General features: G+C 36.1%; 1 protein-coding gene across 2 annotated transcripts in view; it reads right to left on the reverse strand.

Moving 5' to 3' along the window:
- DIAPH3 (diaphanous related formin 3) overlaps positions 1 to 16815 on the reverse strand; it is a 208854-nt gene that overhangs the window by 169788 nt on the left and 22251 nt on the right. For both annotated transcript variants that reach the window (XM_058419256.1, XM_058419257.1), the window contains 7 exons: positions 15724 to 15897; positions 12116 to 12220; positions 5027 to 5157; positions 3702 to 3776; positions 3552 to 3621; positions 3034 to 3170; positions 2520 to 2625 (listed from right to left, as the gene is read on the reverse strand). In XM_058419256.1, the coding sequence (XP_058275239.1) occupies positions 2520 to 2625; positions 3034 to 3170; positions 3552 to 3621; positions 3702 to 3776; positions 5027 to 5157; positions 12116 to 12220; positions 15724 to 15897 (798 nt within the window). The remainder of the gene's footprint in view (positions 1 to 2519; positions 2626 to 3033; positions 3171 to 3551; positions 3622 to 3701; positions 3777 to 5026; positions 5158 to 12115; positions 12221 to 15723; positions 15898 to 16815) is intronic.

Here is a 16815-nt window from a genome sequence, read left to right on the forward strand (position 1 = left end):
TACTTTAACAAAACCAGAAACTTCATATTACTCCTAGCTGTAGTTATATTCTCAGAATAAGACTATTAATCTTGTCTTGAACCAAGATCAATTAAGTATGTTTTCCATAATTTTGGATTTTATGAAAGACAAAGCATCTTTTGCTTTCAACAAATCCAAAAAATAGATAGACAGACCTTTCACTAAAAATACAAAAATCACCCCACCGAGGCCTTTTATGTATTCAGTCTTCTAGTAACAGAAATGTTAAGTCAATTCAGAATTGAAAAGGTCAGTTGTTAGTGTCAAATTGGACTGCCACAAAGCAAGTATACATACATCAAGCAGACAATCAAGGCAAGTATGCCAAGTAACTGACAACTGTAAACTTCTGTCTCATTAAAACATTGTCAAATTAACCACCAGGTCAATGTCATTGTTAGAAAAGTTTACAGCTGATTCACATGAACCTTGATTTTTCTGGTCTTAAAAACAAGAAATCTAGCAACCATTTATGAAGTCTGAAAAAGTAAATATCACAAAGCCTTTTAGCAGAAGGAACATACTCTAATGAAAGCTTAACTCAAAGAAAAAATCAAAAAAAAACCCAAACCAAACCAAAACAGAACTTTTCGTGAGTTTCCATGTCTACACACGATACAGCAAACTAAACAGCAAAGCATTACGTATTTGCAGGAACTTCAGGCTAACACTCTCAGCAAAGACAAACTAATATATTTATCTGAAGTATTTTAGCAGAAGTATTACAACAGCAACATTTAGAGTAAATTCTCATTTTTAACAATGCTTCTGTCTTCTATATCAGAGGATACCAAAAATACCAGATAGAGGTATAGCCCAACTGATAGAAGGCATAACTAGTAGGAACAAACTTTTTTAATATCTGAAGAGCAGTCCTAGAGAAATAAAAATTGCTATTGCATAGGTAACTCAGCTGAAGTTTTCTTCACTAATTTGGTTATCTCACCTGTGGTATCTTGCTCATGGAGCTGAGTACCCCTAGAAAGAGTGGGTACCCATAATGGGTAAAACGAGAGGTACAAAGGATTAACTTAATTTGCCTGATGGTTCAAATAGAGTAATGGACTGCTTTTAGGGGAGTTTCACGTGCATTTTCAACTATAAAGAGAAGGAAGTTACAGATAGTAACTTTTTTCTGTATTAAATCTACAGTAGGTTTTTTTTCTTCATTAGATCTACACAGATGCAAATATATACAAGCCCTGAAAAATTCAGTATCACATCTGAAAGTATAACACTCAAAACAACTTCCTCCTAATTTCAACTTGGTAGTTCTCAAATCTTTATATGCTTTACAGAGACTCTTGAATTCTCTTAATCTAGATACAACATCCCAGAACTGAAAAAGAATTTTCATGATCTATAGCATTTCTCCCTACTGAATCAAAATATTTTTAATTTATTTTTTTTATATATATCCCAGATAAAAATTGATATGTCAGAATTCCATAAAATTAATGGATAGCCCAGGGAAACTGTGGATGCCCCATCTCTGGAACCGTTCAAGATGAAGTTGGACTAAGTCCTGAGCAACGTGGTCTGGTAAAAAGATGCCCCCCCCATGGTAGCTGGCTTGGAAGCACATGGTTTTAAAGGTCTTTTCAACCCAAACCAGCCTATGATTAGAAGAGAGAAGGGGTAAGGAAGAAGGGACAATTTTTCAAAAGAGAATTCCACTGGTACTGGCAAAACTGAACTACAAACGATTCTCCACCTGCAAATATTCCTATATGGTTAGTTTTCTGTGAGACAGATGAAACAAACAGCAGCTTTTACTTTCAGACATGAAATATTTAATATAAAATCTGAGTAATGCAAACATTTCTTTCAAACTTTACATTAATCTTTTACTATTTTTGTAATAGTCACCAAGAATTACAATTATCAACAATTCTCAGTTCAACCTGAGAGTTCACATCTACACTCTCAGACCAATGATTTATAAAGATCATTCAAACACAGTGTAACACTTTGTGCCTTCCTGCAGTAAACTCTATATCCAACTGAAACAAATTGAAAATAAGGTGAAAGTTTTCTATCCTCAGACCCTCTCAGTACAATTTTAAGATATCATAAAGTGAGCACAAGCAACAGACCTCCCAATGATTTAAAACATTAATTATAAAATGCAGTTGCCTAAAAACTTACTTTTTTACTATTATCAATCTTCAGTTTCAATAAATATTGCCAGAAGTGATCATCTTTTTGCATCCAAGCATATGATTTATCCTTTATTTAAATATGTGCTGTCTTTTAACTTGCAAAGGTAAGATCTCAGTAAATAGAAATCAACAAATTGACCTGCAACAACCCTGTGTTTTCAGGCTAAATCTTCCCATGCCACATCTTAAAAGACAAAATTATAAACAATATTCCAAAATTTGACCCCAATTTGAAACAGTATCTCTACTCCTTTTTATTGTAATGACTTGTTCCATCCAGAAAAATATGTAATTTTATTTCTACTTGTTGCAGTGGTTTAAAAAAAAATTACTTACTTGCAGCTGAACTGAGTTATCCTGAAGACCTTCTACAATAGGAGAGAATCTATCAACATTCCTCTCCTCTGCTGCTGTTGTTACAGCTTCCAAAATTTTTTCAAGGCTGTGAGAAAAGAGAATTATTTCACTCAGGAGAGATATTTAAACTTGTTTATTTGCTACCTTAAAAGACATGTTGCCAAACAATCCACCTGCCTCAGCTTCTTGTAAACAAATTTAGGAGATTTAAGGTTCACTGGATTACAAGGGTTAAGAAAATTATGCTAATAAATATTAAACAAAAGATTTCCTGCATAAGTATTTCCATCTAACCAGTACATCCAGATGTGAAAAAGAAAACTCTCTGATATGACCTTGCTAAAAAAATCACAAAGATATTCTGAAAACTGACAATATAATAGATATTACTTTCAAACTTAAATTGAAAATTTTATCATTTCATTCAGATAAAACTATAATTTGGGATATTGTAAAATTAACTTGCTATTTCTCCTTTAAATATAGTACTTACATGTTTTCCTCTCCAACAATGCACATGGCAGATAAGAGCTTAACTATATCCGTCATCATGTTAGTTTGCTTGGGATCAATTGCTTTGGTCAGCAACAAAAGGCTCCTCTCTTCTCCCAAAATTCTTTCCAACCCATACTAAACAACAGAAGAACATTTGTAAGGGGGTGAATCCAAATTACTTTTGAGTATCTAGTAACGACACCAACGGTTCCCCTCAAGTAAGTATTTCAAATGACATTTAAGTCTGTGAAATAATCAAGAAGTTAAATGAGAGATAAGTCCCAAATAGGTCACTTATTCTGTAGGAAGTGCATATATCAGCATCAAAAGTTTACATTATTATCTTGGAATATTTCTGCAGAGAGAAAGTGAGCAGAATTCTGGCAAACAGAAAGAACTTCAAACCACAACAGACCAACCCACCACTTCACCAAATTGCACAGACTTATACTTTCCATGTACCTTATCTAATTGAACTGCAGTAATTTAGTTTCTAGATTAAATAAAATCCCATACCTTATTATTCATGAAGGCTCTCAAACACTGTATAACTTTATGCTGACTCCTCTTCACAAGTCTATCCTGACTGAATAAATCAAAAATTTAATGTAAATAAATGTTCTTTAAATATTACGAAAAGCTTACAATTTTATATTAAATCCTTACTTTTTTGTCTCAACCAATCGTTCCAAAACATCCAGCAGCAGTCCCAGACCTTCTCGGCCGAAGTTTTCAACCCAGCTAGACAGAAAAGAGACATATAAAAAAATTGACATTTAGAAGTCTAATCACAGTGAAAGAAAATTTTCATCATAAATAAAAGCAGGTATAACTGGACGGTTTAAAACCCCAAATATCTCCAAGAGAACACAACAAAAATTTAAAATTTCAGCTACCAAAGGCATCTTTTGATGAGGTTAAACCCTTGGCCAGTTTTTTCTACATGAATGGTCTTTCATGGTCCTGTTTAGTATTGCTCAAAACCCCTTGAGATCAGATACAAGTAACTGACAGCAATGCACACTGACAGCAGCACTTAAAATTATAGGAAAAGAAAACCAGATATTTTTATATTTTTTTCTTCTAAAAGTAAATATATTATGAAAATAGATTTTCTTTCTTGGATGGTTATTTTATTCTGAAACAGATTAGGCAAATAACTTTAACTATTTATGGCATATCTGGCCATATCTGTCCTAAGGATAATCCTACAAGATTCATTTCTTTGAACACTTTGTATTAGCAGAGTTATGAGCAGCCACTTCGCTGTACCTCCAACAGCTTGAGATTATTGACTAAAGTACTGATGCATTATTACTGCCTTTACCTTTGCTTCCACAGGAGAAGTACTTACATTACCCAAAGCAAACACTCAGCTTTTTGTCATCCTGACAAAATACTAAGTTATCAGTGCCTCTATTTTCAATGTATTTATTAAAAAGTCTTCTTAATGAAATTCAATCTGTTGCAACTATTATACAAAAGGAGAAGAAATAGTTGCAGATAACTAGTTACCTGTAATAATACGTACAACTAGATCATTTGAACCACTTTTGATGAACTGTGCTGGGAACCATGAGGTCAAAACACCAGCAGCAGCACACATTTAGAAATATATACGTTATCTGGCGAACAAACTAACACCAATGTGCCTAACTCCCATTATTGATCACCCTGCCAAAAATAAGTTAGAGGATCAAAGACTTAAAAATATTTAAAAAAATAAAAATGGAAACCAATTGACTACTTAGCACTAGAAAAGGGAACTGCTTCTGCACCACATTTAATTTACCTTCTCTTAGTATTACCTTGTATAGATCAGAAAACTCGCTTAAAAATAATAGACCTATAGAAGTTACAATCTTTCACTAATGCATACATATTCATTAACTGGAAAACCTTGAAACATGTACATCTACATATCCATTAATTTTAATCCATTAAGAAATTAGAATATGATTAATCTCTTCAATATGTGCTAATGATGTTACCTGACAGGATTACTAGTCAAGGACACACGGAGAGATTCTAAGCAAGTGACTAGTCTTTCATCCGTTGACCCAGATTTTAAATCCTGAATAAATTCTTGGGGAGAAATCTTCCTACTGTTCTTGAGACTTCCCTGAAACACAGATAATACACTTGTTTTTTATTTGGTGCATGCAGAACTTAAGTAGATTATTAATGGCTAATCTTCGTTTCTTTTCCTTGAAAAATATATAATGTAGACCTGTAAACCTGTAGCTGATGCCTATCTACTATTTGCCATATACTGACTAAATCTGATCATTTTATGAATAAATTTGTTATCAGCAGACAAAACCAACAGGCATCAAATGTACAAATTTATGCTCAGTGAAATAAAATTTTTGTATTGAACGGATTCTGTTTATGCATTGCAAACATCTTAATATTCAATATCAACAGAAGAAAAAAACAATTATGAGGTCCTTTGAAGAGATGACAGGGGACACGCCCAGAAGGGTGACTGTACTCACATAAGCATACAGAGCAAAGAAGCAGCAGACCAGAACATGCAGCATGTTTCTGCAGTAACTTCTGCTCTTGTAGAAGCAGACTTCTTTGTAGACATTGAAAAATAGTAAGTCTAGTCCACCTAACATCCGTTTCACATGATAGAAGTGTAGAAGTTCTGTGTGGTGGTGCAGAACTGTTTTATTAGATTTTTGTAAGAAGTTTATGTTATGGTTCGTTTCACTGTATCCCCAATTCTGTATCCCTTTTGTGTTGTCTGTATAATAAGGTGTTTTGTGTCAATCATCCCATACCTCACATGACATGTAACATCCCCTCTGCCCCAACCCCCCTCTCTGGGGAAGTTTGTCTATCACTCCCGGGGTCCCTCCCGGATTGTGAAATCTCCGGGAAAGGGCTTCAGGTGATAGGTAGCCTGGGGGAAATTCCTTTGGCTCTGGATTTTAGTGGTCTGAAGCTTGGGGGTGGGCACATCTTGTTACCCCCTGAATCCCCTGATTTGTTGTCGTCTTGTATCCTCCCTGGGACCCTCCCCCGCTTATAGGGGGTAGGAGGGAGGAGCAAAGTCTCTCAGCCACTGGGTTCTCAGCCTGGAAGCTCTCAGCCGCTGGGTTCTCAGCCGCTCACCTCGGAGCTTGGAGATCTCTGCTAATAAACATCCTTTAACCTGCTAAGCTGAGAGCCAGCCTTTTCTCTTCTGCTGCTGTTGACTGTCACCTTTGGGTCCCGCTGCCAAGCCGAGAAGCCAAAACGAACTGGAAACTTTGTGTCTGTGTTGACCCGAGCTAGCTGGGGGTCAGCTCCCACCCGGAGCGGGGACACAACCGGACACAGTTCTGTACAAAATATATCTATCTACAGAACATATCTAAATACAAAAAAAGCAGGCATAATGGTGCATAAAACTTAGTTTTGAATTAATTAATTCTAAGACTCCTTTTTTTGAAAATAGAAGCACGACTGTCATGTTGCGCCTTTGCACAACTTAGTAAATAGTTCTTGATTAACTAGTGGCTTAAGTCAGTAATTGAAAAGAATTAGACTTGTAGAGCAATATAACTTGAAATTATTCACTGTAAATGGTGAGGTAGTCTCATTGTATCATTATAGATAGCTTCATATAGATGATGTTTTCTGTCTTTGTTAGATCCTCAGGAAATACTGAGAAGTAATCTTTTCTTCCATGAAGTAGAGAATGATTAAATAGTTTCTAGCAAAGATATGAAGTTAAAAGCCGGGAAGCATGGTTGACAGACCAGGCTACTGAGCTGCCATCCAGAGGGACATCAACAGACAGGAAAAAATGGACAGATGAATTTCAGGAAATTCCACAACAGAGAACTGTAAATCTTGAACCAGAGGAGTAATCCCATGTACCAACGTAAGCTGGGGTGACCAGCTGGAATGTGGGCATGTAGGAAAATAGGGGCTGCGATGGATGACAAGTTGACCACAGGAAAGTGGATCACCAGCTGGCTGAGGGAAATGACCCTTCCCCTCAGCTCAGCAGTGGTGAGACATCTCAAGAATTCTGTCCGGTTCCTGACTCCCCAACATGGAGACATGGACATATTGGAATGAGTCCAGAAAGGGCTGTGGACACAATTCCAAGAGAATCTGTAGTACATAGAGAGGCAGGTAGAACTGAGATTGTTTAGCCCCAAGAGGAGAAGACTCAGAGGAACCCTATCAGTGAAAGGACAAGAAGAACAAATTGTAATATAGGAAATTGGTTAAACATAAGACAAACTTGCCCCCTCCTCTCTCTGTTTTCTTAAGCATGAGGCTTGTCAAGCACTGGAACAGGTAGCTCAGGCTGTGTAGTCTCCCCCTATCAGAGACATTAAAATTGGAATAGATAAGAAGTTGGATGCAACTATCTCCAGAGGCTTCTTCCAGTCTAATTCTATTCCATGACTGTGACAACAGAACATTGGGGGCTATAATAGTCTCCACTCCAACTATATTTCCTCAAACTTGATAACAGATGCTCCAGACACCAATAAAAAAAGAAAAAGACAACAACATACTTTCAGGAGCCATCCTGAAAATATAGCATCTCATGTTATATTTTGAAACACCACGTGACATGGAATGTCATTCCAAACATACTTCTGAATTGATGGATATCCCTACTTGCTTAAGTATGAGGGTAACTTCCGACAACTATACTCCACAAAAAAAAAAAGGGAGATGAGATATACAATGAGGATGGGAGCTGAGCTGACAGTCTGGAAGACAGATCTAGGAAACCCAGAGAACATTTTAAAAAATCAATAACAATAAATGTCCCCACAAACAAAAAGAAACTCAGTATTTTCAAATTTCTTTCATGGATCTTTCCAGCTGGACTCTGCATAGATGATATAACAGACTGACTAGAGACAAAATAACCAAACAAACTTCCAGCAGCCTTCATGGCAAAGCATTAAACTGTTACAAGAGAATTGGAAATTTCAAAAAGTCTGAGAAATTCTGCTGGCAGCTCCTGATGTGCATACACTACTTGATAAGCACTCCTTGTATGCCTAAGCATATGGATTAATATCTTGTGTGGAGAACCTGTCATTTCCAGTAATTTCTCCCAGAAGTTCCTGCTTTAAAATTGACAAAACCGATGTAACCAAAATACTTATAAGTTATCAGTAAAATTGCTTTCTTTTGATGCACAGGCATATAGGACAGTCATACGGACAGGACATACAGTTTAAATGGTTAGAATATATTTGGGAAGGAATTTAATATAATCAATAGCAATGTGTGCAATACAAAGGTCACATGGGACAGGAGCCCAACCAGACTGGAAGAATTTACTAGAATGATATTTTAGAAAGCCTCATGTGACTCGTCTGAAAACAGTGTCACACGCAGTGGAGACTCACATCCAGAAAGTAACCAGTCATCCCATTGCAGACTCAGTTCCCCACTGGAACATTACCCTGTGCAAAAGAGCCAGTAAACTGTGAATGTCTGTACGACAAACTACCACAGTGCTAAGTACCACTTATTCATAGTTAATGCTGAAGTTCTGCAACATAATAAGAATATGATACATCTGCCGGTGCTTAAATAAAATAAGAGCTGCATTTGGTACCAATTGTGAAGCAGATTATATTAGCTGTATTTCAGCATGAGAAAAGCTGCTTAAGTTCAAAATGTTCAAGTTAACTGAGAAACAGGAAATATCTTAAGGCACCAGTATCGCTAGAAAATTGCTCAGCTGAGGAACAACTGGTCTGTGAGCAGATGCAGCATGAAGTCAGCATTAATTAATCTAGTTAAAATATTACAAGGGCGTAATGTGAACAACAAAAGAAAAATCTTGAGAATAAAATTCACTTTAAAAACCTAGTTTATGTGTTTTGAACATACAAAACAGCAAAACCTATGGTTGAGTAACATGATAGCAATGCCATTTTTATTGCCCCTTGAGTATATATATATATATGTATGTATGTATGTATGTATATATAACCTCACAACATGGAAATTTATTTTCAAAACTTTTCTTTTCTACAGGTATTACTTTGCAAAGAAGTGTGCTTTATGATTATTGGAACGGAGTTGCGCACTTCTAAGAAATAGAAACCCTGACACTGAGGTCAACGATAAAGTTTTGCTTACAGTAGAGCCCACTTTGATCACCAGAGGCTGTTTCATTTTCATTGATTCATTAGAGGTGCAGTCTCTGTTCTTCATTTTAATAGTTCTTAAAAAGGTAACTGCTTTAAATGAAACATGCTCAGTACTCTCCATAACAGCTGAGAATGAGGATATCTTTCCTGAGGCAAAATATCCTAGTACCCATCTCCTTAAAGTTCAAGAAGTATGAAAAGAAGTACGAACTATCAAAAGAAGTTACTGCAGTATCACTTAGAGGAGGACGGGATTAGTTGAACACAATAGTCAGGAGCTGCATGGCATTTCAACTGTTCCAAAAGAGTATCACACTTTCATGAAGTCAAGGTACAGCAAAAGTTAAACAAGTACTCTTGGGGTGCAGTGCGCTATTCTGTCTAGATCCAGAAGGCACTCAGTCCAACTAACTCGAAGAATGAAAGAGCATGATACGAACAAAGAGTTTTCAATGGCAAGAGAAGGAATTTCCCTTCCCAATAGCTCCAGCACTAATCTGAAATTATCTGCAGCACTACTAGATCAAAGTACCGAATCTGTGCCTCACAGAAACAGCTTCTCCAGTACACGACAGGCGAATGTCACCTCCAGTAAAGATACAACAGCAGGACGAGAGTTCAGGAAAGACAAGTTTCCCTGCATAGATTGGTCTTTAGTCACTTCCCACCACAGAAAGGGGGAACACATGGGCTAGCAGAGGAGGAAGGGAAGAGAAAGGAGAAAATGCTGTTGGGGACTTGTTGGGGGTTAGGTTTGTTCTTTTTTTTCCCCTACAGAATTTTTCCCCATAAGTTGCTAAGAGACTAAGTACTAATGCTTAGAGGGCGCTTGACCAACACAAAAGGCGTGGCTGAGGGAGGGGAAAGATCACATGAGTTTTGGGGGAGGGAAAAGGACAGGGCTGGGGGAGCTGGGGGCTGGTTTTTTCTTGCTCTCGGCATTGGAGAGGACGGTCGGGCTGCTCCTTGCTGCGGGAGGAGTCCATAGTCAACAGAAAGTCCAGTCCTGGGAGATCTACCATCATCTGCTCGTGTGCCCAGGAATTCGGAGCCCCTCGCCTGCCCTGCTGGAGCTGGGCCAGCCCTGCCCAGCTGTCACAGCTCCTTCAGTACTGCTCACTTTGCTGGGACACCCCCCTGCCTGCTGGGGACCCTTGCTGTTCTGTCCACCAGCCCGGGAGTTTCCACTGTTCCAGCTTGGTGCTCTCGGGGTCCCAAGAGATCAGACTGCCCTGGGCTTTGTTTCACAAAGCCCCTTGAGTTTCCTGGTTCTGTTTATTATTAATGCTGTAGTAGTTTTTGTTTGTTTGCCTTGCTATACTTACTAGTAAAGAACTGTTATTCCTTTCCCCATAGCCCTGCCTGAAAAGCCTCTTTAATCTTCTAAATTATAATAACTTGGAGGGAAGGGATTGGAATTCCCCATTCCTAGAGAGGCCCTGCCCCTCCCTAGCAGATACCTGTCAGACCAAGACCAAGACAGGACTTTAGGAAAGTGCACAAGACAACAGTGTGTGGGAACAGATCACTGCCCTGGGGGAGGAAACAGACCTATCCTTTTCAAAAAAGTACCTTATACATCTGCTTTGGGCATATTGCCAGAAGCTCCATTGCCAAAACACAAGTGTGATGACATCCAAAGAAAAAAGGAAAATTGCAAATGGCACTCAGAAAGAAGGATCAGTAAGACCTACTCTGTTAAATAGGTCTCATTTCTTTGCAAGTTTTAAGTGCCAAGAAGCAAAGACATGAAAACCTTCCTCTTGACAAAGAGAGACTTAATATCACCACCATCAGTATGCTATGATTCCAGCAGTAGATGTGAATGCAGTAACTCTGCAGAGCCAGTCATGTCCTATTATCACATTACTTTTCTGATCAAACTGAGGAGGTCTTAAAATACATATGGAGGCTAGGGATGCTATTGAAATATAAACCCTCACATACTATTTTAGGTAGATCAATTTCAAGAACGTTCTAAGATTTACTAATCTGAAGTTTCTTGATTTCCCATGCAATATCTCTAAAAAAGGAAAACAAGCTAGACCTAATCTTCTGGTTTTAAGGACCTGTTAAGGTATAGAAAGACTAGCAATTTTGATAAACTCATCTTATATAAAGTAATATCCAGGCAGTTTGGTCCTGCACTAGGCATACCTACCTTCCTGAAAGTGTTAAAGCATTACACTAATAATATATGTCATTTGAACTAGATAGTAAGATTAAATTACTCAGTTAAATTACTATATTTAATATTTTAATGTCTCAGTATTTATTTATAATTATATACAGGAAATTTTTACTGATATCTCTTGTTACATGTAATAGTCAGAGTCGAAGATTCAAACATATGAATTCTAAAACAATCAGAAGGACTGAGGACAATATTAGCCATGCAGCATTTAGCACGAGAGTCAGTTCCCACTCTGCAAAAACTAAGCAGTTTTTCCTATGCAAACTGCATCCTTAATTTAGCCCTTACATATAACTCCTTGCACTGCTTTAGAACAACCAGTCATTCTTTACAGGTAAAAAATGGACAATAATTGGTCTTGGGCACAACACTCTCATTATCAGCTATTATGTAGCATCAAACATGAAATTTATTTTAAGTCAGGTATGAAAAAGGCTCATCAGATGAGGAATTCTTTTTAAACAATGCTAGAACAGAAAAGGTTCACATCAAACTTTTGCAGGAAGTTTTTGCAGAATATTTCCATCTCTATTCTTTGCCATACCTTTACCAAAAAGAAATGCTGGTTTCTGTATAGAAGACACACTTCAAGTACATGTGCCTATCTGCCACTGTATCTTGTAAAACAGTAAGAGAGACACAAACATTTTTAAAGGGTATTATGAGAAATAGGAGTTAGTCAAAGGAATGTAATATGTATGCATCACTTTTTCTGTCCAATAGGAAATAATGTAAGCTTTTAGTCATTTACTTACAGACTTGGAAGCAGTGCTAATATATTGCATCACCATTTCTTTTTTGGTATTAAAATCCTTTTCTCTCAATGGCATCTTCTTGTCTTCATTTAAATTCATATCTTCCTAGAATGGGATAGGGAAAAAAAAAAGAAAAAAACATTCTTAAACGCAATACAGCAGCAGAATGATTTAAATATAAGAGACTGAGTTAAATAAAATAAAGATACAAAAATATGAAGCCATAAAACTGAAAGCTGTTATACAAACAACTTTTCATAAGATGTTAATCAAAACTATAAAAGTCTTTATCCATATTCGCTCTGAACTCAGACTGAAAAAAACCAAAACCAACTATGTTAGAATTAACAAGTGCATCACAACCATTTTTAGTACACTCTCTTCTTAAAAAAGACCTACAGTTTCACACATACATGCATCAAACTACAGAAAAGCATTATTTAATACTTCCCAAAACATTTATAAATGTATTCAAACCAGTATTTTACATATTTTAATTTAATTTTTAATTTCTGATTTTAATTTATTCCATAATTCTCTTCCCTCTGTTTCCAAATGCTTCATCTTAGGCAGCAGAATGTGGTTTGCACTGAAACTAGTTCACAAATTAATAATCACCTTTGCAATTAGCAAGGCCCAAATTCTTAAACATTAAATCAAAACCTTCAGCTGTTATGAAAACCCCATCATAATTAATTCACCCTAACATAAATCCAGAGGTCAAAAAGAGCAGAGAGAGACCTACACTCAAAACCATGCAAGTGATACTTCTGAATGTCACTAGCATTTCTGACACAGGGATTTCTACTGTTCCAGCCTAGAAATGCTCTGATCATTGTAATCAGTTGCACATCTGTGAGAAATGGAATTTCTCATTATAAAGAATAACAGAGGAAAAAAAAATACAAGGAAAATAAAAAGTTTTCAGGAATAAATAACGAATTTGGCACACACATATAAAGCACATATAGCATTACTCTGTGCATAACCCAAGATTACTGCAGTTATTTTCAGCCAAGACTCATGAGCTGAATCTCCACCAGATCTGGCAGGAGCAATGCTACAAAATCAGAGAGGAACCAACTTGATATCAAAGTTATTTCACCTAGTCAGAGATCAAAGATAAACAGCATACACAGTCCTTAGAATTTATAGTACATCAAAGCTTAAGTTTCCTTGTCTTTCAATAGCTTTCATGCTGAAGAGAATGAATCACAGTTCCCAGAAACACACTTTTGTATAAATCCAAGCTTTGAGAAGTTACAGCAAAAAATGCTTGACCCATGTCCTGGTTTCAGCTGAGACAGGGTTAATTTTGAATTAACTTGAACTAAAAAAAAAAAAAAAAATTTACATTATCATGTAGCTGCTGCAAAGTCCATTGGTCTATTTAAAGTAGGTTTTTTTCAGACTTGCTCTTTCACGTTTTCTGAAAAGTAGCTTCTAAACTTAAATAAACACAAATTCTTAACACAAAACCACAATTTCTAAACACAAAAAAATCCCCAAGAATTAAGAAGTCTGTCAACACAAACTGCATTCCATAAGCCTAGATATAACAGCAGGTTAATTTACGGGAAATATTCTATTTGTGTATGCAGTAAAAATTAATTTGTTCTTGTTTTTAACAAATGAAACATCATTAAGACAATTTATACAGACTAGAGTGAAACAAGCAGCACAACAGATATTGCTAAGTTAATAAAATACTTCATCGCTATCCTTTATTTCTTAGATAATTGAAATATATTCTACAAGTAAGCAATACCTCTTTGGAAAATAAGAATACATTATTTCACATGGATATTTTCCTAATAGCACTAACACAAATTAAAGGAGCTAAATGACAGTTAATAATTATCTTTAACTGTCTGGTTTTATGAGCACTTTCATAATTTTTGCCATGACAGGCACACAAGATGCCACTGCATAAAATATTGGGAGAGGGAAGACACATGTATCCAAGAAAACCCCAAGTACAACCTAAGACATTTGGTAAACCCTAAGAATTTAAAACCTTCTCTATTCAGTACTAATGCACTGAGTATTTTTTCCTGCGCAAAAATGGCTACAACATTCAAATTTTTCACCAATCCAACCCCCCTCCCCAATCACTTAATTTGATCAGAACATCAAACTAGGGGCTACAACGTATAATTAGCTATGTAATCTATTGTGACTAAACTAGCTTTATTCCAGCCCATTCAAATGTGGATAATCTGAAAAATCCATTCTGTAGTACATGTTATAGATAAAACAACCCTGATAAAGTAGCTTAATACAAGTTTAAGTGTTTTGTTATTCAATGAAACTAGGAAAGCATGCAAATTATCCAGATGTCATCAGTACTTTAACATATTTGGCAAAATAGTTTTAAAATTGGGATTAATTATTTAAGGATACAAGGATGTAAGCATCTATATTTATCTAGACACGCAGTAATAGGTTTCTGAGGATTTATTGGAAGTTTCCATTTACTTATGGCACAGTGTAACATCGCAGACTTATCCTATACCAGAATGTCTGTAGGATGGTAGAGAAATACAATCTAAATGTAAGAGGGGTGTGGAAGGAGGCACACCTTCAAGTTTTATTCAAAAGAGCTCTCCCATTTCCTAACATTTGAACAACTATTAGTTAAAGTGAATTTTTTAAGAGACAAGAGCAAGACATCAAAGTATATCAAGAAAAATGAACCATTTGGCAACAAGTAAAAATACAAAAGTTGGTAATACAGTTAATTATTCTTTTTCTTCAGCAGCTTAACCATGAAAACCCTAAATGTTATCCTTCAGTTATAGTTCTCAAGAGTTCTACCAAAGCTTCTTCAAAATAAAGCTACCAACACTGAGTACTAAGAAGTACAAATTCCACAAAGGTACTTCTCTCGTAGCACATTTCATTTTCTCCACATGCCAGTCCCTGGTAGTCCCTTCATATTTCAAGAGGTACTTGTTACTTGCTGTGAGGCAGAGAAAGAAATAATAATTTAGGCATCATTCTCTCTGTTAATGTTTTCTTGTGCTCTTCAGATTTCAGTCATTCTTTTCTCATGGCCATTCTGTATTTAGTTTCCAATTGCCCAAAATGTCTTCATCACGACAAAAAGCTCAACCTATTCAGGTGCTACCAATGCCACATGATCTTTGTGACTGCTCTTTTGAAGTGCACTAACAATGGCAGCTAAGGAAAGAAGCAAATTTGCAGACAAATGCTGCTTTGGAAGCAAGTCTCTCTTTTAGTGCAAGTGTGACATGGCATATGAATTCAGAACTAAATGCAGCTGTGACATTTGAAGGCATAAAATCTCTTTGTAAAAGTTTCAGATCACCTTGAAAGAAATAAGGATCCCCTATTCCTTGTTCCTCCTCAAAATGTGTTGCATAATCGCACTTCTATTTTAAATGTACTTGGACCAAAAATTTGCAAAAATAATTCCAATACTTTATTTATTGAGAATCACCCCAACAAACACACAATTACAATTCACAACAACTATAATAATAATTTGGGTAAAGATTAGAGCACATGCACAGAAGAATATGTGTTCCACTTACCACTTAGCCATGTTGTCATTCTTTAAGTAAAAGAAAATGTAAGACACTTACCATCATTTTTTCAAACAGTGCTATGATTTCTCTTTCCGACAGTGGCTTCTGAGCAAAATCCTCTGGCTCCATGGGTGTGGATGACCAGTCTGTAGAATGTGACTGCTTCATATGTGGCAGAGGAGGTCTTTCTTTTTTACTTCTTGGAATTCTTATACTGGCAAATCTATCCAACTGAAAACACAAAAGGTATAATATATTACATACTGCTTCCATTCTGTGTAACCCTAATTAATGTTATTGGAAGTTAAACATCCTTATTTTTCTTTGGTAGCTTACCTGTTATTTAACTGTCTTATTCTAAAGGCTTTTCCTAAAGATACATATGATGGTCAGTTGCCTAGCACTGACCTAAACCAACCAGAACCCCATTACATTAGAAAGAAATCATGCAGAACATCAGAATTTTACAGGAAGTTTGGAGAAATAGATCTCTACAAAAACAATTTATGAAGAATTCTTTCCAAGTGTTACATGTAGAATATAAGAAAGCAGGTTTATTTACCAAAAGCATAGTTTTAAAGAGGTTTTAGTTATTCAGAAACAGCTATACTCCTAACATGGCTACAAAATATACAGACATGCAAAGAAACTATTTTTTATTAAAAGACAAGTAAGCACAACTAAGACACGGTTCTACTTATTTTCCTTCTATTTATTTTTGCATCATGTAATACAAAATTTTGTGCCTTTGTTCCAATTATTTAGAAATTCATTTTGGAGAAACCATTGACTCCTCTACTGAAGTTACATGAAATATGTTTATGATTTCATGAATGATCCTTATTACTAATCCCCAGCACACATCAATCACTCTACCTTTATTAACCCTTTCAAGAGCCAAAAACCTTCTTTAGAAAAGTGTTTTTGGTTGTGGCATTTTTAACTGGATATTAGATATTTATCAACTTTTTGATCAAGAGTTACTAAGTGAAACTTTACACATTTTCAAAGCTAGAGCTTGTGTGTTTTAAGGTACATGGGCATGAACCAACAGAAGCCAAAAGCACCTGACTCATAATGAGATGAGCTACATCATCATCTTTGTACCACCCTTTTGAACAGATATAAACAGCAACGTCACACTTGTCA

The sequence above is a fragment of the Hirundo rustica genome, chromosome 2, assembly GCF_015227805.2.
Source record: "Hirundo rustica isolate bHirRus1 chromosome 2, bHirRus1.pri.v3, whole genome shotgun sequence".
Lineage (NCBI taxonomy): Eukaryota > Metazoa > Chordata > Aves > Passeriformes > Hirundinidae > Hirundo > Hirundo rustica.